The sequence below is a fragment of the Mauremys mutica genome, chromosome 2, assembly GCF_020497125.1.
Source record: "Mauremys mutica isolate MM-2020 ecotype Southern chromosome 2, ASM2049712v1, whole genome shotgun sequence".
NCBI classification, from domain to species: domain Eukaryota; kingdom Metazoa; phylum Chordata; order Testudines; family Geoemydidae; genus Mauremys; species Mauremys mutica.
In genome coordinates, this window is record NC_059073.1 from 295,540,343 (window position 1) to 295,560,408 (window position 20,066).

General features: G+C 50.1%; 1 protein-coding gene across 1 annotated transcript in view; it reads right to left on the reverse strand.

Moving 5' to 3' along the window:
• Positions 1 to 1,708: 1,708 nt before the first annotated feature.
• Positions 1,709 to 20,066, reverse strand: part of LOC123363355 (stonustoxin subunit alpha-like) — a 30,882-nt gene continuing 12,524 nt past the window's right edge. The window contains exons 3-4 of the mRNA XM_045004223.1: positions 11,361 to 13,415; positions 1,709 to 2,373 (exon numbers count right to left, since the gene is read on the reverse strand). Coding sequence (XP_044860158.1) covers positions 1,844 to 2,373; positions 11,361 to 13,415 — 2,585 coding nt within the window. The 3' untranslated portion in view covers positions 1,709 to 1,843. The remainder of the gene's footprint in view (positions 2,374 to 11,360; positions 13,416 to 20,066) is intronic.

The following is a 20,066-nucleotide window of genomic DNA, read 5'->3' on the forward strand; positions in this document are numbered from 1 at the left end:
CACTAACATTATCTCTCCACATGTCTGTTGAGGTTTATTTTGCAGGATGTTTAACCCTTTCTAGCCATGTGTCACACCAAGCATATCTAAACCCTACGAATACCCATGCCCAAGTTAGAGTCTGATGGATTCCTCACCAACTGGACGTCAGTAGAGAAATGACTCTTGTTGGGAATTTTCCCTTGGGTACTCCCAATTTCACTCAGTCTGGGAATCCTCTTTTATATTGTAATTTTGACTACATCTAACACACTATGCATTTGCACGAAGGTGTCAACCCTCTTTTTTCCTTATCTGTATTTCCACACCCCATAAATATTGAGGTGCCCTGTTTTTCACAGGTTGTCTGTAGTTCCTCTTTTCATTAGCATCTACACACAACATGTACCCTGCGTCCAGGACACGTGTTGTAAATGATGTTACAATAAGGTATCTCGTGATCTTGAACAGTGCATTGCAGTTGATTTTCCACACCACCACCTGTTGGCACATCTTTCCAGTAGTCTTGGGATCTTACTGGCATAGGGTCAATCTTTGGTCACTTACTCATGTCAAGCATTCTTAAACCTATGGCCTAGTCTGGCTAAGCTGAAATCTGACAGGCCTCAGCCTGCAGGCCTTGCGTTTCAGCCATGCCGCGCGTATATACCTAATGCTACTTATCACTCTGATACTTCTACAATCCTACACCTTAACTCTAGTTAGCTACCTTCATTAGAAGTAATTTAGCATCTGAGTTAATCATTACATCACACAGCACAACCGTACATGGATAATCAAATGAACTAACTGGCTACACCTTGCCCCCTCAGACTGTGCAAAGGGCCCATGCTGTGAGTGGGGCAAGTGTATGTGAATCAGCTAGAAACCCCCGATGAGCACGTGGAGACGGTGCAGGGAGCTGCCAGGGCTTGTGCCCTGTACAGGAAGAGGGGGTGGAGATGCAGGGTGATGGCCCTGGTTTTACTTCGTCCCTTTCAGGCAGTGAGCACCACGGGGGGTTCTGGCCAAGGCCTGCACAGGGCGCAAAGGGCAGAGCTCCTGGTGCCCATTCTGCTGCTGAGCTTCCAGCCGCAGTGGCTCTAGGACGGGGTGGGGATCGCACTGCCAATGGCATTCTGGCCCTGCCTGCAGACCCCTCAGCTTTCCTTTCCACCCTCCACGCCCGGGCGGGGTCCAGCCAGAACCTCCCACGGACTCATTCTAAGGGACCCGTTTCTGTCACATGCACTGGTGCATTGAGCAGGCTCCGGCCAAGGATCCTGCCCTGGGACAGAGACTCTCAGGCCAGGTGGGCACTGCAAATTCACATGGGTATAACTACGTGTGAACCCCCCCGAGCGACGCAGTTACACCGACCTGACCCCTGTGTAGACGGGAGAGCGTGTCCTGCCGACGTAGCTACAGCCTCTCGGGGAGTGGAGTCACCACGCTGACAGGAGACGCTCTCCCATAGTAACATCTTCTAAAGTGCTACAGCAGCACAGCTGCACCGGCGCAGCTTTTGAAGTGTAGACAAGGCCCAGTGACTCCACAAGGAGAAGTAATAAACCCTCATCTCAAGGTCTGTGCCCCTCCCCTTTCTAGCTGATCGCTTTGTTATCCATCCTCCTTCCCTCCCCCTCCCCAAGCCCCCAGTTCCCCTCTCCCATCCCCTCCCTCCCCACTCCCCGGAGGTACTTTCCCCCCCACTCCCACCTTTCTCTGACCTGGTCTCTGATATAACCCGACAGAACCGTACAGCACGAGAACAAGCCGACCGGGCCGTCACGGCCGGACCGTGAGATGGGTTTATCTAGCCTGCTCTCTATGGTACTGACAGGGCCCCGGGCTACCCTGAGTCTCAGGGATGCAGGCTCAGTTGGAATCCTGTACCCCAGACCCAGAAGAAAGGGAAGATTTTCTCCCCATTGAAAGAGGCCCGTGGGAAAGTGAAAATCGGGGCCAGATTATCAGCATAATTAAATGCCACCGATCCCCCTTCATAGTCCAGAGAGACCCGGATCCTGCTGGGTTCTCTGCTCAAGGACAGGCGGGTGACAGGGGAGGTGTGAGCCCGATAGTCTCGGCCACTGCCCCATTTCTGCACCACCCAGACCCCCTCTTCGGGGGTAAAGCCAACCTCTCCCTTCCTCAGCACAGACTGTTTAGCTACCCCCACAGCCCAGTCTGCGGATGCCCCTCCCTCCACCTTCACCTGCCAGGAATGTTTCCCCGAGGTGAACCCCTCAGAGCCCAGCACACTGAGCAAATAATCAAATCTCTCCGGTTTGTAAGGCAACATCTGGCTCTCGTGTCCCCGGCTCACACTTCTTCGATCTTCAGACAGGACGAGCTCAGGATGTGCCGTGTCTGGATCCAGAGTCACATTCGCTGGGGAGAGACAGAATCAGAGCGTTATTGGCAGACATGGGTCAATGACAGAGCGAAAGGATTGGCTGGGCCAGACCTGAGACTCAGAATCTTCCCGCCCTGCACTCACCTACTGTGTAACATATACGTGTGCCAGTCGGTGCCGCTCTTCATATTGGCTAACTATACACAGAGAGAGAGAGAGATTACGTGGCTACAATACTTCACTACCCAGCGTTAAGATGCCTGGAGATACCTTGCGCCCTTCAAGAACGTCAGTTCAGCAAAATCTTGCAAATGCCAGGAGATAGCGAGTTCAGGTAAATGCCCTCGCAACCTTAACTCTGCCCGCTGGAGCTGGCAGTAGCCCCTGGGAATTATCTGTATGCACTGCAGCTGTAATCCCCGTGGTAGGTGTTGCTAGGGTGAAGGAATAAATTGGACCAGCTTGGAAGATCTGTGATTGTGATAGGAGGTGATCTGGGGGGCTGTGGCCCTCTGCGTGCAGGGCTGAGCTGGAGCCGGTTCGCACCAGTTTGCAAGAACCGGTTGCTAAATTTAGAAGCTGGTGTAGAACCGGTTCCTAAAGGGGCAGGCGAGTGGGCAGGCGAGTGTCCTGTCTGGCCTGCCTGATCTCCCAGCTGGGGAGGCCAAGGCTCCCCAGGCCCCTCCTGCGCTTCCTCCCCCTCGCAGAGCCGCCAGAGCCCTGGGGGAAGTGGTGGGCTCCAGCAGCTATTTAAAGGACTGGGGGCGGCAGAGGCAGCTGGAGCCTCGGCCCATTAAATAGCCCCTGGAGCCCCCCGCTACCCCAGTGCTCTGGGGGCTGTTTAAACGGCCCGGGGCTCCCTCTGCTTCTACTGCCCCGGCCCTTTAAATAGCCGCCGGAGCCCTGGAGTAGTAGCGGGGCTCCAGCGGCTATTTAAAGGGCCAGGGCAGTAGAAGCAGCGGGAGCCCCGGACTTTTTAAATAGCTCCCAGAGCCCCGCAGCCCTGCCCCAGGGCTCCAGCAGGGGGGCTCTGGTGGCAATTTAAAGGGCCTGGGGCTCCAGCCCCTGCTGGGAGCCCCAGGCCCTGTAAATTGCCCCCGGGGGAAGCCGGGCCAGCCCGGTGCCGCACACCAGCTCACTGTCACCTCTGGGTAAGGGGGTGGGGCTGCAAGCCCCAGCGGCTGCGTGGCATCCTTACACAGCAGCATGGTAAGGGGGCCGGCCGGGGCTGGGAGGAGGGGTTGGATAAGGGGTAGGCAGCGGTTGGAGGGGGTGGAGGTTATGGGTGGGCAGTCAGGGGACAGGGAACGGGGGTGTTGGGTAGGTGTGGGAGTCCCGTGGGTCTGTTGGGGTGGTGGTGGATGGGGTTGGGGCAGTCAGGGGACAGGGAATGGGGGGAGTTGGGGAGGGGGTGGGGTCCTGGGAGGCAGTTAGGGTTGGGGGTCTCGGGAGGAGGTGGTCAGGGGACAAGGAGGGGGGAGTTGATGGGCTGCAGGTTCTGAGGGGGGCAGTCGGAGGCAGGACGTGGGCTGGGGTCGGATGGGTGGGGGGGGGAGACAGGCACGTGGGGCTTGTACTCACCACGCGGGTCCCTACTGGGTCTTCAGCGGCACTTCGGCAGCGGGTCCTTCACTCGCTCCGGGTGAAGGACCTGCCGCCAAAAACCGGAGCAAATGAAGACCCCCCTGCCGCCGAGGACCAGTAGGGAACCGGTTCTTAGGGTTTTGGGAGCTCATCACTGTCTGTGTGTGTGTGTGTGTGTGTGAGAGAGAGAGAGAGAGAGAGAGAGAGAGAGAGACGGAGTCCCCGGGCGCTGCTCTGGAGCTGCTCCCCACCAAGCCAGGCGGGACTCTGGGAGCCTCCTCTCCCTTGGAGCAGCCTGTCTGCAGGGCAAGAAGCTCCCACGGCTTCACCTCCTGGGTCTCTCCTTGGAGCATTCAGCATCCTCTGCCCCTCCGTGCGCTTCCCACAGCGAGTCCGCCCAGGCGGGGTCCTGGGGGAGCCACAGGGTCCTGAACCCCCACTGCGCAGTCAGACGTGACTCTCAGCCAGCCGGGGACACAGAGGTTTATTAGATGACAGGAACAGGGTCTAAAACAGAGCTTGTAGGTACAGCGAACCGGACCCCTTAGCCGGGTCCATTCTGGGGGGCAGTGAGGCAGACAACCCCATCTGCCCTCACTCCTCGTCCCCAGCCAGCTCCAAACTGAAACCCCCTCCAGCCCCTCCTCTCTGGCCTTTGTCTCTTTCCCAGGCCAGGAGGTTACTTGATTTTTTGTTCACCTTTAGCTATTTCCTTGCAGGGGGGAAGGGCCCCGGCCATTTGTTGCCAGGAGACAGGGTGTCGGCCATTTATGCACCCTGGAGACTCAAGAACTGCATAGGGGAAACTGAGGCACCCACACAGTATTCAGAGGAACCATTCAGAACAGTCCCACTTCGTCACAGTGTGTGTGTGTGTGTGTGTCCCTCTCTCCCTGGCCCCTATGTGGGTGATCAGAGGCAAGAGGTGCCTGTGTACCTTGGGAGAGCCAGGATGCCTGGTTTCAGTGCTGCGCTGGCCAGGCTGGTGTCACTAGTGAGGCCCAGGGCTCCTCTTGCCATGGGGAGCTGAGAGATGAGTGTGGCAGGTGAGTTTAATGCAGGGTAAGGGAACGCAGGGTGTCTGAGGGCATCGTGTGCATTAGGGGGAGGTGACTGTAAAAGGGGTTGTAAGATTTAGCAGCTGTGATGTTCTTTCTGTGACGTGGGCTGAGATCGAGTGTAGGGCAGGCATAGGGAGCTCCTGTTCAGTACAGCGCAAAGGTAGAGCCGGAGTATGGGTCATGGGTGTACTGGGGCATGGCTCGCAGTGGGCAGAGTTAAGGTTGTGTGGGCATTTCACTTAGCTCTGTATTTCCTGGTTTTCAGAAGTTTGAGTTTTGCTGCACTTGACATTCTGGAAGGCACAAGTTATCACCAGGCAGCCTCAGCTCTGGGTTAATGATGTTTCTGCCATTTAATTTCCAAGTTTTTTTAACAGAAGGAGAAATGTTGCTGGTAGGAGAGAGCCGCCATTCCGGCCTTGTAATGATCATGTGCGTGCCCTCCCCCCACCCCATTTATCCACCTCCCCATAACGTCCTTTTCCCTTACTGAACCCGAAACGCTATCCCCCATCCCCTGCCCCAATCCCGCCCCTTGAAGCAAACATTCATGTGTCCAATTTTCCCCCCAAAATACTTTGAGGACATTCTGTGACCCAGGGACCTCTTGGTGCCAACTGGCAGAGAGCCCAGGGTACACAAAGTTTGCAGGGATCCCCTGGGTAGTGTATTTACATTCTTCTTTGCCAAAGAGTGTCACGTAAGGTCTCTACTGAAAGCCTGTGTCACGCTGGTCGTTGTAACCATTGCGCGATGTGTGTGCGGGTAATACGTAAGGAGAGGGGTGTGTATATTGGCAGCCATGTCCTGAAAGTTAAAGGCAGGTCACCCAGAGGTAGATGCCTGACAGCAAGTTCCACCAGACAGGAGGCAGGAGACACATGTCACTCTGGCTGACCTTGGTGTACTGTGTCTCACAATGACAGTGTATTTGCATACGGAGTCAAATGCTAATGAAGAGATTGTGGGGACTTCAGGAGAAGTGAACAGCTGGGAGGGGCAGGGGGTGGAACCCTGTTTACAGGTGAAGAACAAAGGCCTGGTCTAATATATCTATGGATACAGACAGATGCCCAGGCATCCTTCATCTGGGGAGACAAGCTGACAAAGGGCTTGGCCTTATGAAAGGAAGGTCTCGGTCTTCCTGGTTGAAATGCACCATGAGAAGGTCTTTGGGTGAGCAGGACCCTCTTAGAAAAGAGGCATCTTGTTAGTTAAGTTGAGGCTCTTGAATGCGTTGTAAGATTTTAGTTGCTATGTAACCCTTTGTCTCCGGTATTTCTGCTGGCTTCATTTCAGTCTGTGCTCCGTGTTAAATACACGTGTACCTGCTTTCTGTATAAACAAATCTAAGCACTGTGTGTTAAGCGGAACTGTGTTCTAAGGTCTAACTAATAAATTGGTGTGTTCTGGTCCTTTGGAACAGCGGATCTGGTAATTCTGTGAGTGTCCTGAGGATCAGGGGCTGGACACCACTGGGGGGACGCTCGAAGGACTCGGGGGTTGGAGTGTGGCTATCGCTAACCCGTGTGAGGGACGGCGGAGCCCGCACAGGCTGAGAGGGGAGTGCTTGTGTTGCCTGCAGCTGGTGGTATCAGGGAGCTGACCCATGGCAGGCACAGACAAGATGTCCCCACACTAAGGGCAGGTGGCAGCGAGGTGCCTCACAACCCTGGGGACCCCCAGGAAGCATCACCCATTCCCCCAAAAAAATAATAGCAACATGCCTGTGAGCCTTTTCCAGATTCCTGCCCTAGGTGAGCTTGACACTGGCTGGGTGGTGTTGGCGTATGTAAGGATTAAGTAAAGACCTGGGTAACCGCTAGCATGTTATTAGAGAGGAAGGCACGGGCAGGCACTGTCTCTTTGCTTGATGGATAAAGTGCTACCCTCCCCTTTCCCTTCTCCTCATTGTAAACAGTAAATAGGGGCAGGGATAATTATGTTCATGGTATGGGCGTTCATACTACTTAATAAGGCTTTGGGGGGTGTTGTAGTAAATGTGGGTATTTACATACTAACTTAGATCAAAGGAATGTGCTGTAACTAATCCAGGGCTTACTTGACAATGGGTCGAGGGGAACAAGTACCGCAATAAAGAAGCCAGTCCACTCAATCCACCCCGGGTCAGCCTGTTCCTCTTCTAACAGATGGGCTCAGGATCAAAGGCTTGCTGCTTATCCCCTTGAGCTTGTCATGTTTCGTAAGAACATAAGGATGGCCCCAGACCAAAGGTCCATCTAGCCCAGTGTCCTGTCTACCGACAGTGGCCAATGCCAGGTGCCCCAGAGGGAATGAACAGAACAGGGAATCATCAAGTGATCCATCCCCTGTTGCACATTCCCAGCTTCTGGCAAACAGAGGCCAGGGACACCATCCCTGCCCATCCTGGCTAATAGCCACTGATGGACCAGTCCTCCATGAATTTATCTAGTTCTTTTTTGAATCCTGTTATGGTCTTGGTCTTCACAACATCCTCCAGCAAGGAGTTCCACAGGTTGACTGTATGCTGTGTGAAGAAATACTTCCTTTCGTTTGTTTTAAACCTGCTGTCTATTAATTTCATTTGGTTCTTGTGTTATGAGAAGTAGTAAACAACACTTCCTTATCTACTTTCTCTGCACCAGTCATGATTTTATAGACCTCAATCATATCTCCCCTTAGCCATCTGTTTTCCAAGCTGAAAAGTACCAGTATTATTCATCTCTTCTCACACGGAAGCCGTTCCATACCCCTAATCATTTTTGTTGCCCTTTTCTGAACCTTTTCCAATTCCAATATATCTTTTTTGAGATGGGGCGATCACATCTGCACACAGTATTCAAGATGTGGGTGCACCATGGATTTATATAGTGGCAATATGATATTTTCTGTCCTATTATGTATCCCCTTCCTAATGATTCCCAAATTTCTGTTTGCTTTTTTGACTGCCGCTGCACATTGAGTGGATGTTTTCAGAGAACTATCCACAATAACTCCAAGATCTCTTTCTTCAGTGGGAACAGATAATTTAGACCCCATCATTTTATATGTATAGTTGGGATTATGTTTTCCAATGTGCATCACTTTGCATTTATCAACATTAAATTTCATCTGCCATTTTGTTGCCCAGTCACCCAGTTTTGAGAGATCCTTTTCTAGCTCTTTGCAGTCTGCCTGGGTCTTAACTGCCTTTTGCCACCTCACCGTTTACTCCTTTTTCCAGTTCATTTATGAATATTTTGAACAGCCCTGGTCCCAGAACCGACCCCTGGGGGACACCTCTATTTACCACATGCTCCTCTGCACCTGTCGGCTTTCCCCCAGCCCTTAGTTTAAAAACTGCTCTGCCACCTTTTTAATGTTAAGTGCCAGCAATCTGGTTCCATTTTGGTTTAGGTGGAGCCCCTCCTTCCTGTATAGGCTCCCCCATTCCCCAAAGTTTCCCCAGTTCCTAATAAATCTAAACCCCCTACACCATTGTCTCATCCACGCATTGAAACCCTGCAGCTCTGCCTGTCTAACTGGCCCTGCGCGTGGAACTGGGAGCATCCCAGAGAATACTACCATGGAGGTCGGTGACTTCAATCTCTTACCTTGTACCCTAAATTTGGCCTCCACAACCTCTCTCCTATCCAGCCCTATGTCATTGGAACCTACATGTACCACGACCACCAGCTTCTCCCCAGCACTACACATAAGTCTGTCTAGATGTCTTGAGAGATCCGCAACCTTCACACCAGGCAGGCAAGTCACCATACAGTTCTCCCAGTCATCACAAACCCAGCTCTCTCTGTTTCTAATGATCAAATCTCCCACTACTAACACCTGTTTCTTTCTAATAGCTGGAGTTCCCTCCCCCAGAGAGGTATCCTCAGTGTGAGAGGTCACCACAACATCACCTGGAAGGAGGGTCCCAACTATGGTATTGTTTCCCTCTGCTCCAGTGAGATACTCTCCTTCCCTGGGACTTTCATCCTCCTCAATAGCACAGTTTTCAGGGTAAGAGCTCCTGTATTACCCCTGCGTGGTCTGTCAAGGGGACCCATTTAAAGGTTTCCAGCTCCCAGCTGTCACCTCTCACAGGCAGAGACCCACGTCTCACTGCCTCCTAACTGGGGTTAGGGCTGCACAGCTCCCTGCCTCACACTGTGATGTCCCCAGCAAGCCAGTCTGCCTAACCAGGCCAGGGCCTGTGCTTTGCTTTCTCTCTGAAGACAACGACCAGTGTATTACCCACAGCTATATGTTTCCACACAGCTCCTTGTAAGCAAGCACATTTCTTCTGAAGGTAAAAGCATTACAGAGAAAACTTATTAAAACAATAAAAGAACCTTCACATGTGCTCAAACACTTTCCAGAGATCTCCCCAATGCCAGCCTAGAACACTAGATCAGCTATTTCTTTATCAAGCTTGGGCCTTTGATCTTGGCCTTCTGCAACAGGTAATCAACAGAGAAAACCCTCTCCTCAGGGCATAGCTTCAAAGGGCTGGGTTTTTGCATTGACCAGAGATGGGGAATTTGCATTAACCTCTCCCTTGGGAGTCCCCAGGAAATCCACTTAATATTCATTGTCCCAAAAGTCCATACTTGTCTGGCACATTTTCAATACAGCCTTTTGAACTGCCGGGTCTTACATCCATCACATCTCCCCACTAGAGAGGTTACATACAATCCTGACCCACAGTAATGCATACAGTTAATACAATAAGGTCTTTCAGTGATATTGCAGGAAATTGCCATGTCTGCAGAGACCTGTCCAGCTACAGTGGAAGCTTTCCACCTACAGATTTTCTTGGTAATCCAAGTTATCTTTGAAAACTCGTGGTGATCGGAGGAGGTCCCGGATGACTGGAAAAAGGCTAATGTAGTGCCATTCTTTACAAAAGGGAAGAAGGAGGATCCGGGGAACTACAGGCCAGTCAGCCTCACCTCAGTCCCTGGAAAAATCATGGAGCAGGTCTTCAAGGAATCAATTCTGATGCACTTAGAGGAGAGGAAAGTGATCAGGAACAGTCAGCATGGATTCACCAAGGGCAGGTCATGCCTGACTAACCTAATTGCCTTCTATAATGAGATAACTGGGTCTGTGGATGAGTGGGAAGCAGTGGATGTGTTATTCCTTGACTTTAGCAAAGCTTTTGATATGGTCTCCCACAGTATTCTTGCTGGCAAGTTAAAGAAGTGTGGGCTGGATGAATGGACTATAAGGTGGATAGAAAGCTGGCTAGATTGGCAGGCTCAATGGGTAGTGATCAATGGCTCCATGCCTAGTTGGAAGCCGGTATCAAGCAGAGTGCCCCAAGGGGCCGGTTTTGTTCAATATCTTCATTAATAATCTGGAGGATGGTGTGGACTGCACCCTCAGCAAGTTTGCAGATGACACTAAATTGGGAGGAGTGGTAGATATGCTGGAGGGTAGGGATAGGATACAGAGGGACCTAGACAAATTAGAGGATTGGGCCAAAAGAAATCTGATGAGGTTCAACAAGGACAAGTGCATAGTCCTGCACTTAGGACGGAAGAATCCCATGCACTGCCACAGACTAGGGACCGAATGGCTGGGCAGCAGTTCTGCAGAGAAGGACCTAGGGGTTACAGTGGATGAGAAGCTGGATATGAGTCAACAGTGTGCCCTTGTTGCCAAGAAGGCTAATGGCATTTTGGGCTGTATAAGTAGGGGCATTGCCAGCAGATCGAGGGACGTGATCATTTCCCTCTATTTGACATTGGTGAGGCCTCATCTGGAGTACTGTGTCCAGTTTTGGGCCCCACACTACAAGAAGGATGTGGATAAATTGGAGAGAGTCCAGCGGAGGGCAACAAAAGTGATTGGGGCTGGAGCACATGACTTCTGAGGAGAGGCTGAGGAAACTGGGATTGTTTAGTCTGCAGAAGAGAGGAATGAGGGGGGGTTGATAACTGCTTTCAACTACCTGAAAGGGGGTTCCAAAGAGGATGGCTCTACACTGTTCTCAGTGGTGGCAGATGACAGAACAAGGAGCAATGGTCTCAAGTTGCAGTGGGGGAGGTCTAGGTTGGATATTAGGAAACACTATTTCACTAGGAGGGTGGTTAAGCACTGGAATGGGTTCCCTAGGGACGGGGTGGAATCTCCTTCCTTAGAGGTTGGAACCTTAACTTGACCAGACCTGGCAGTTCAGTATAATTTGTACAGTCCCCAGCAGATCCCTGTGTTGGGTTGGGCCATGTATGCATCACTGCAGTTCAGATATTAAATTGCAATAAATAGTTTGATTCTGAAGTCACTCCTACATGATACACCTGGGACATCTCAGTTTTCTTCTAATGATAAATATAGTTTTACCTGAATGAACTACTCCAGAGTTGGGGACGGGGGAGCGGGAAATGTGCACATATATATATATACGTTACCTTTCTTTAGGGTTGAGATGCAAGTCTCCTCGCTCGGGTCACTCACAGCCCCATCCGCACACACAGCCGACACCCGGAATCTGTAGGAGGTCTCAGGACGCAGTTCATCAACGCTACAGAACTCGGTTCTCTTTTCTGTCCTTCGTTCCAGCCATTTGTCTTTCCCCTCCTGACTCGTATCTCCTGCCTCCTCTTTATATTCCACCTTATACTCCTTTATTCTGACTCCGTCTCCAGTGACACTTGGACTCTCCCAGGAAAGGGCAATGGCAGATGAATCTACAATAACTATTACGGGCTTCCCAGGAGGGCTGGTAGGGGGAAGAGTCTTCACAGGATCACTCAGGTCGCTGCTCTCACTGAGCCCTGGTTTGCTCACTGCAGCGTATCGGAACTGGTACTCGGTGTTTGCACGGAGCCCTGTTACTGTGAATGTCTCTTGTGTGTTATTTACAGTCACAGCCGCCCAGTTCTCCTGCCCTACAATTCTGTACTCTGCCCGATAGCCGGATATCTCAGCCCTGCCATAGGCTGCTGGGTTAAACGTGAGCTGCACACGGTCATGTCTGATTCCATCAATCAGGGCAGGAAGAGGCTTTGATGGAGGCTCAAAGTTGGTGCTGATCAGCTCTCCATCCTCATACAGGTAAATGGAAGTGCCTGGATTGTCCTCGTCTGGAACAGAGGCCACAATGAACCGAGTCTTCCTGTTAGGTTTGTTGACACTGACAAAATGTGAAAGGGACTTTGCAGATTTTCGAGCTTTTTGATATATTTCTTTTTCCTCAAACCACACTTTGGATTTTGGTTTCTCAGCGACAGAACTGGCTAAGGCAGGATCATGAGTTTCCTTTATAAACTGGGTCTGAAGCCATTGTTTTAAATCTGATAAATACGGCTCCTCTTCACACAGTGAGGTGAATGTAAAGGAGACGATGAAGTCAAGATCAGGGCTGAGTACTATTTCATCTAGTTCACTCTGGGAGGACACCACCTCTACATTGCTTAGGATCCTAAGGTAGGAATTCACATAATTCATCTCTTTCTCCTTTGTATCCAGAAATTCACTGAGGCTCTGGATATTGAATGGTGACTGATTTTTCCATGATAAAATATCCACCAGAGCCCCTTCCTCTTTTCCACCTCCACGGATAGACGGCAAGAGGCTTGCTAGCTGTTTCTGGAAAGTCTGTCTGTGTTGCTTACACAGATCTCTGAATTGCTGGATTTTCCGCTTGATTTCGGGGAAGCTTGTGGCGATCGGATTCTTCACCATGTCATTGCATCGCATATTTACTTCTGCCAGTTCCTCCATAGCAGTCTGAGCATCAGAAATCAGTGTTAAACTGATCTCACGCACCAGCCGAGCAGCTTTGGAATCCAGCTTGGTCAGCGGGTACAGCCAGACTCTCATTGGTACGGCGTTCTCCCCGCTGTCACCCAGCAGCTTTGGGAGAGTGGAATAAATTTTCATGGCATCTTGGAAATTAGTTGGATTTTTCTCAAGAGCAAAATCACCATGGAACTTGCAGTTAAAATTTTCAGCATTTAATTTTTCCCTGTCATCCATTTTGACAGCTCCTTCCCCTTCTATGGAAACCAGGGGTATCATTTTAATTGCAAGCTGGAGCTTTCCCTCTATCTCACGTACATTCTCAGAAGAAGAAACTTCCCGATCAAACACGAAGAAAGCCTGAGCCCCGTACAGCACAGCCGTGACCACATGGGTGGCCGTGCCTTGGTCAAATACAGCAGGGTAAGAGACATTCTCTGTTCCTAATTGGTTCATAGTTAGGTGCTCAAACTTTGTTGTGGCAGAGTACTGGAGAGTAACTCTGGCCTGTTTTTTGGATGTTTTGGTGTCATTTAAGTATTTGGCAGATCCACTTACTTCAACCAATCCCCCCAGGAAACTGGCCTTCAGCGAGGCTGTGACATTGAGGGCATTGGCCTTCTCTTCAATGGTGTCGGATGCGATGATCTCAAATTCAGTCCTAGGTTGTGGTTTTCTGTTTACATCCTTGAGAAGCTGTTCCAGGCGCCACAGCGTGATCCCTGGAATAGTAGAGACAAACACATGGTAACGTAACTGGTAGATGCACAGGACACAGAGTCTGTCCATGGTTTAATTGTGTCTCATTTCTGAGATTGAAAAATAACGAGTGAAGGACATCAAGTAAACTGACCTGGTAACGTACAAACGTGCCAAGTCAAGGCTGAACTATGCCCCTAACAACCTTCCCTTGCCCCCGGCTTCTTACACGACTTTGGAAGATGTGATCTTTTCTGATTTTTTTTAATAAATCCCTCTCCAGAGTGACTGAGTTCACTCCCCTTCAGGAGTACACTGCTCCAGGCAGCAAGTGCTCTGGTTATGACTGAAATCTCACTTCCATTAGAAACATCTGGTTTATTTGATTAAAGAAGCTAGGAATTGCCAGGCTTGACCTGCTCCATGATCCATTTAGCCCAGTATTCTGTCTCTGAGCGTAGCCAGCACCAGATCCTTCACAGGAAGGCGCCAGAAACCCTACTATATTGTTGGAAAAACCGCCCTCATGAAGTTCTCATTGATCTCTAATAGTTGGAGATTGGCTTAAATCTTGAGCACTTTCTTTTCATTGTTCTAATCCCCATATTCTTGTTACCCATATAAACATCCAGTCCCTCTAAATGTCTAAGCCTGGCCTCAGGACACATGGCTGGTGAGACAGAGGCACCTGGGAGACTAAGGGAGTTAGCCAGCTGAGTTTGCCAGGGAAGGGAGGCAGGGAGGTAGGGTTTTTCTTTAACTTGAAGGCACTGCACAAGGAAGAACCTGCAATGGTGCATTGCCAACACCTCTGCTAGCTCTTAATCTGCCTGCGCCTGTGGGGGCCCTGGCCAGACAGCCATCCTGACTGGAGGCTTCTACCCAGATCCTCATCTTCACTTGCTGGGAATGCAGCCTGCATGTCCCTGCTGAAAACAGCCAGGCAGGGGGAACCAGCTGGTGTGAGAGGCGTCTGTTTGGGGAGTCCCTCAGGTAGCAGGTAAGAGAGCTGAGGGAGGAGGTGGCTCAGTTATGAAGCATCCAGGAGCGTGAGGACTTCATCACCAGGATGCACATGGAGACATCCGGGATGGAGGATGCCAGCTGACTAGGGATGACTACAGAGGCACCAGAAGAGGAAGGAGACCTGGCTGCTCTGCAGAAAGGAGACTGGCTGCTGGCCACCTTAGACAGTAGGCTGTGCTCCACTCCCCACCCCGCTCCTCCATCCATCGAGGTGAAGAACTGGCACGCTGTACTGGCCACAGGAGGAGAGGAGCAGACCCCAATGGCTGAGGAAGAGGAGCCACCTGCTCCCAAGGCTGGGAGGTCACGGCCACCACACCCACCAGGAGGGGACGTAGGGTGGTAGTGGTCTGGGCTCCCTGCTGAGAGGGATGGAAGCCTCAGTCTGCTGACCTGACCTGACGTCCCAGGAGGTGTGCTGCCTGCCTAGAGCCCACATCCCAGGTGTTATGGAAAGGTTGCCAAGGCTCGTCCATTCATCTGGCCACGGCCACACACTGAGCATCTACATGGGCACTAACGATACTGCCAGTCTGACCCTGCGCAGTGACTCCTGGGCTCCGGGAGTGAGGGTGAAGGAGTCATGGTCCCATGTTGTGTTCTTGTCCATCCTCCTGGCTGAGGTTAAGGGCCCAGGCAGGGACGCGCACACCCTGGGGATGATGCACGGCTGTGCGGGTGGTGTCCAATGGCAGAGTTTGGCTTCCTAAGTCATGGGAGGCAGTTTCAGGAAGGAAATCTGCTGGGAGGAGATGGGCTACACCTGACCGAGAAGGGGCGGAGCTCCTTCGAGCACTGACTTGCCAACCTCGTGAGGAGGGCTTTAAATTAAGATCAAAGGGGCAGGTGACAAAAGATCACAGGTAAGTATCAAAAAAGTGACCTTCACAGAGGGTGAGATGTTGCTGGGGTGAGGGGAGGGGGAGTGGAAAATGTACAGTCGGGTCATAGGAGCAACAAGCAGGATAACAGAGGGGGAATCTGCTCAATATATTACTTGTCTATAGACAAATGCCAGGTGTATGGAGAACAGACGGGAAGAACTGGAAGTCTTAGTACATAAGCTAATTTAGTGTTTAATTGGCATCAATACAATTTGGTTCGATAAATCTCATGACTAGAACTTTGATGCGTGGCGTGTTCGGGACGGAAAGGCAGCAAAAAATAGAGGAGGGGTTGCACTATCCATGAAGAGAACATACACGTGTGCTGTGGTTCAGGAGGTGAGAGGCTGACCCAGTTGAAGTTCTGTGGGTAAAGATAAAAGTGGGCAGGGGAAAACAGGGGTGATGTTATTGTAGGGGTCTTCTACAGACCTTCAAACCAGGAGGAAGAGACACATGAGGCATTTCTAGAGCAAAGAACAGAAATATCCATATCACAAGAGCTGGTAGTAACAGGGGACTTCAGCTACCCAGACATCTGTTGTAAAAGTAATACCACAAAACACAAAGTGTCCAGTAAGTTTTTGGGATGTGTAGGGACAACTTCTTGTTTCAGAAGGTGGAGGAAGTAACTAGGGGGCAGCCATTTTAGACTTGATTCTGACTAAAAGGGAATTGGTTGCAAATCTGAAGGTAAAAGGCAATTTGGGTGAAAGTGTTCATAAAATGATAGATTTTATTATTTTAAGGAAAGGAAAGAGTGAGAGGAGGAGAATAAGACAATGAACTTCAAAAGAATAAACAGACTTCATCAGACTCAGAGAACTCTTAAGTAAGGTCCCTGGGAAGAAAATCTAAGGAAAAAGAGGAGTTTAGGAGAGCTGGCAGTTTCTCAGAGACAATATTAAAGGCACAATTGCAAACTATCCTGATTCGAAGGGAAGATAAGAAAAATAGCAGGAGGACAATATGGCTTCACCAGGAGCTCTTCAGTGACCTGAAAATCAGAAAGAAACCCTACAAAAAGTGGGGACATGGCTGAATTGCTAAGGAGGGTACAAAAGAACAGCACAAGCAGACAGGGACTAAATCAGAAAGGCTAAGGCACAAAATGAGTTACACCTAGCGAGGGACATAAAAGGCCGTAAGAAGAGGGTTTTTAAAAATATATTAGGAGCAAGAGAAAGACGATGAAAAGTGTAGGTCCACTATTTCGTGGGGAAGGAAAGTTAATGACATCAAGAACACAGAGGTGTTTAATGCCTATTTTGCTTCAATCTTCTCTAAAAAGGTAAATTGTGACCAGGTGCTTAATACCATTAGTATTAATAATAAGGGGGGTTGGACTAGATGACCTCCCGAGGTCCCTTCCAACCCTGAGATTCTATGAACACAAGACAGAATAGCAAATGAACAGCTTAAAGAATATTTAGAGAATTATATGTACTCAAGTCAGCAGGACTTGACTAAATTCACCTTAAGGAACTAGCTGAAGCAGATCTTTGAGCAGGGGGTTGGACTAGATACCTCCTGAGGTCCCTTCCAACCCTGATATTCCATTATTCTATTCTATGATTCTACGACCTTGGATCTGTCAGTGATTATCTTTGAGAACTCATGGAGGATGGGTGCGGTCCCAGAGGACAGGAGAAGAGCAAATATGGTACCTATCTTTAAAAAGAGGAACACAGAGGACCCGGGGAATTATAGAATAATCAGCCTACCTTCAACACCTGGAAAGATACTGGAACAAGCTATTAAACAATCAGTTTGTAAGCACCTCGAAGATAACAGGGTAATAAGTAATAGCCAACATGGATTTGTCAGGAACCAATCATGCCAAACCACCTAATTGCCTTCTTTGACCGGGTTACTGGCCTAGTGTTTAGGGAGAGAAGCAGGAGACATGATAGATCTTGATTTTAGTAAGGCTTTTGACACAGTCCCATAGGAAACTAGGGAAATGTGGTATAGATGAAATTGCTCTAAGGTAGGTGCATAACTCGATGAAAGGCTACACTCAGAGTAGTTATCAATGGTTTGCTGTCAAACTGGGAGGATGTATGTAGTGGAGTCCTGCCAGAGTCTGACCTGAGTCTGGTGCTAATCAGTATTTTCATCCATGACCTGGATGATGGGGTGGAGAGCACACTCATACAATTACCAGATGACACCAAGCTAGGAGGGGCTGCGAGCTCTTTGGAGGACAAGATTAAAACTCAAAATGGCCTTGTTGATTTCAGATCAATTCTCTAGTTTATAAAGATGAAATCCAACAAAGACAAATGCAAAGTACTACACTTAGGAAGGAAAAATCAAATGCACAAATACACGATGGGGAATAACTGGCTAGGCAGTAGTTCTGCAAAAAAGAAACTGGGGTTATAGTGGATCATACAGTGAATAGGAGCCCACAATGGGATGCAGTTATGCAAAAGGCTAATGTCATTCTGGGGGGTGTTAACAGGAGTGTCATATGTAAGACACGGGATGTAGTTGTCCCACTTTTCTCGGCACTGGTGAGGCTTCTGCTGGAGTATTGTGTCCAGTTTGGGGTGTCACACTGCAGTAAAGATGTGGACAAATTGGAGAGTCCAGAGGAGAGCAACAAAAATGATAAATGGTTTAGAAAACATAACCTTTGGAAAAAAGAACAGAAGTACTTGTGGCACCTTAGAGACTAACAAATTTATTTGAGCATAAGCTTTCGTGGGCTACGGCCCACTTCATCGGATGCATGCAGTGGAAAACACAGTAGGAAGATAGATAGATAGATAGATAGATACAGAGAACATGAAACAATGGGTGTTACCAGACACACTCTAACGAGAGTGATCAGTTACGGTGAGCTGTTACCAGCTGGAGAGAAAAAAACTGTTTGTAGTGGTAATGAAAATGGTCCATTTGCAGCAGTTGACAAGAAGTTGTGAGGAACAGTGGCGGGCGGAGGGGCGGAATATACGTGGGGAAATAGTTTTACTTTGTGTAATGACCCATCCACTCTCAGTCTTTATTTAAGCCTAATTTAATGGTGTCCAGTTTGCAAATTAATTCCAATTCAGCAGTCTCTCATTGGAGTCTGTTTTTGAAGTTTTTTTTGTTGTAATATTGCGACTTTTAGGTCTGTTATTGAGTGGCCAGGGAGATTGAAGTGTTCTCTGACTGGTTTTTGAATGTTATAATTCTTGACGTCTGATTTGTGTCCATTTATTTTTTTGCGTAGAGACTGTCCATTTGGCCAATGTACATAGCAGAGAGACATTGCTGGCACATGATGGCATATATCACGTTGGTAGATGTGCAGGTGAACGAGCCTTTGATAGTGTGGCTGACGTGATTAGGGCTTTGTTGCAAGGATAGGTTCCTGAGTTAGTGCTTTTGTTGTGTGGTCTGTGGTTGCTGGTGAGTATTTGCTTTAGGTCAGGGAGCTGTCTGTAAGCGAGGCCTGGCCTGTCTCCCAAGGTCTGTGAGAGTGAGGGATCGTCCTTCAGGATAGGTTGTAGATCCTTGATGATGCGCTGGAGAGGTTTTAGTTGGGGGCTGTAGGTGATGGCTAGTGGAGTTCTGTTACTTTCTTTGTTGGGTCTGTCCTGTAGTAGGTGACTTCTGGGCCGGGCCGGCTCCAGGCACCAGCCGACCAAGCACGTGCTTGGGGCGGCATTTTGGGGCGGAGCAGGGCAGGGCAGGGCTCATTTTTTTTTCTTTTTTTTTTTTGGTTCATCAGGGCAGCACTGGAGGGTTGTTTTTTTTTCGGCGGTGCAGCGCTCGGGGGGTGGGGCTTTGGGCGGCGTAGTGCTCAGGGAAGCAGGGCTTCAGGCAGCACGGTGCTGGGGGGGCAGGGGCTTGCACGGCGTGGCGCTCAGGGGGGAGGGATCTTCGGGCAGCGTGGCACTGGGGGGGTGGGGGCTTGGCACGGCGCGGCACTCAGAGGGGGGGTGGGGACTTGGTATGGCAGGGCACTCGGAGTGGGGGAGGGGGCTTCAGGTGGTGCGGCGCTGGGGAGGTGGGGCTTGCACAGCACTCAGGGGGGCGGGGCTTTGGGCAGCACGGCGCTCGGAGGGGGCGGGGGCTTCGGGCGGCACGGCGCTGGGGGGGCGGGGGCTTGTGTGCGCTCAGGGGCGGGGCTTTGGGCGGCGTGGTGCTCGTGGGGGAGGTACGGCAGCACAGCGCTCACGGGGGGGGGCGGGGCGGCAGGGCGGCGCTCTTCCTTTTTGCTTGGGGTGGCAAAAAAGTTAAAGCCGGCCCTGCTTCTGGGTACTCTTCTGGCTCTGTCAATCTGTTTCTTCACTTCAGCAACAAAGCCTGTTGCCAACTCTGTCCATATATCTATTCAGGGGACACCATCATAGGACCTAATCACATCAGCCACACCACCAGGGGCGCCTTCACCTGCACATCTACCAATGTGATATATGTCATCATGTGCCAGCAATGCCCCTCTGCTATGTACATCGGCCAAACTGGACAGTCTCTAAGGAAAAGGATAAATGGACACAAATCAGACATTAGGAATGGCAATATACAAAAACCTGTAGGAGAACACTTCAACCTCCCTGGCCACACAATAGCAGACCTTAAGGTGGCCATCCTACAGCAAAAAAACTTCAGGACCAGACTTCAAAGAGAAACTGCTGAGCTTCAGTTCATCTGCAAATTTGACACCATCAGCTCAGGATTAAACAAAGACTGTGAATGGCTTGCCAATTACAGAACCAGTTTCTCCTCCCTTGGTGTTCACACCTTAACTGCTAGAAGAGGGCTTCA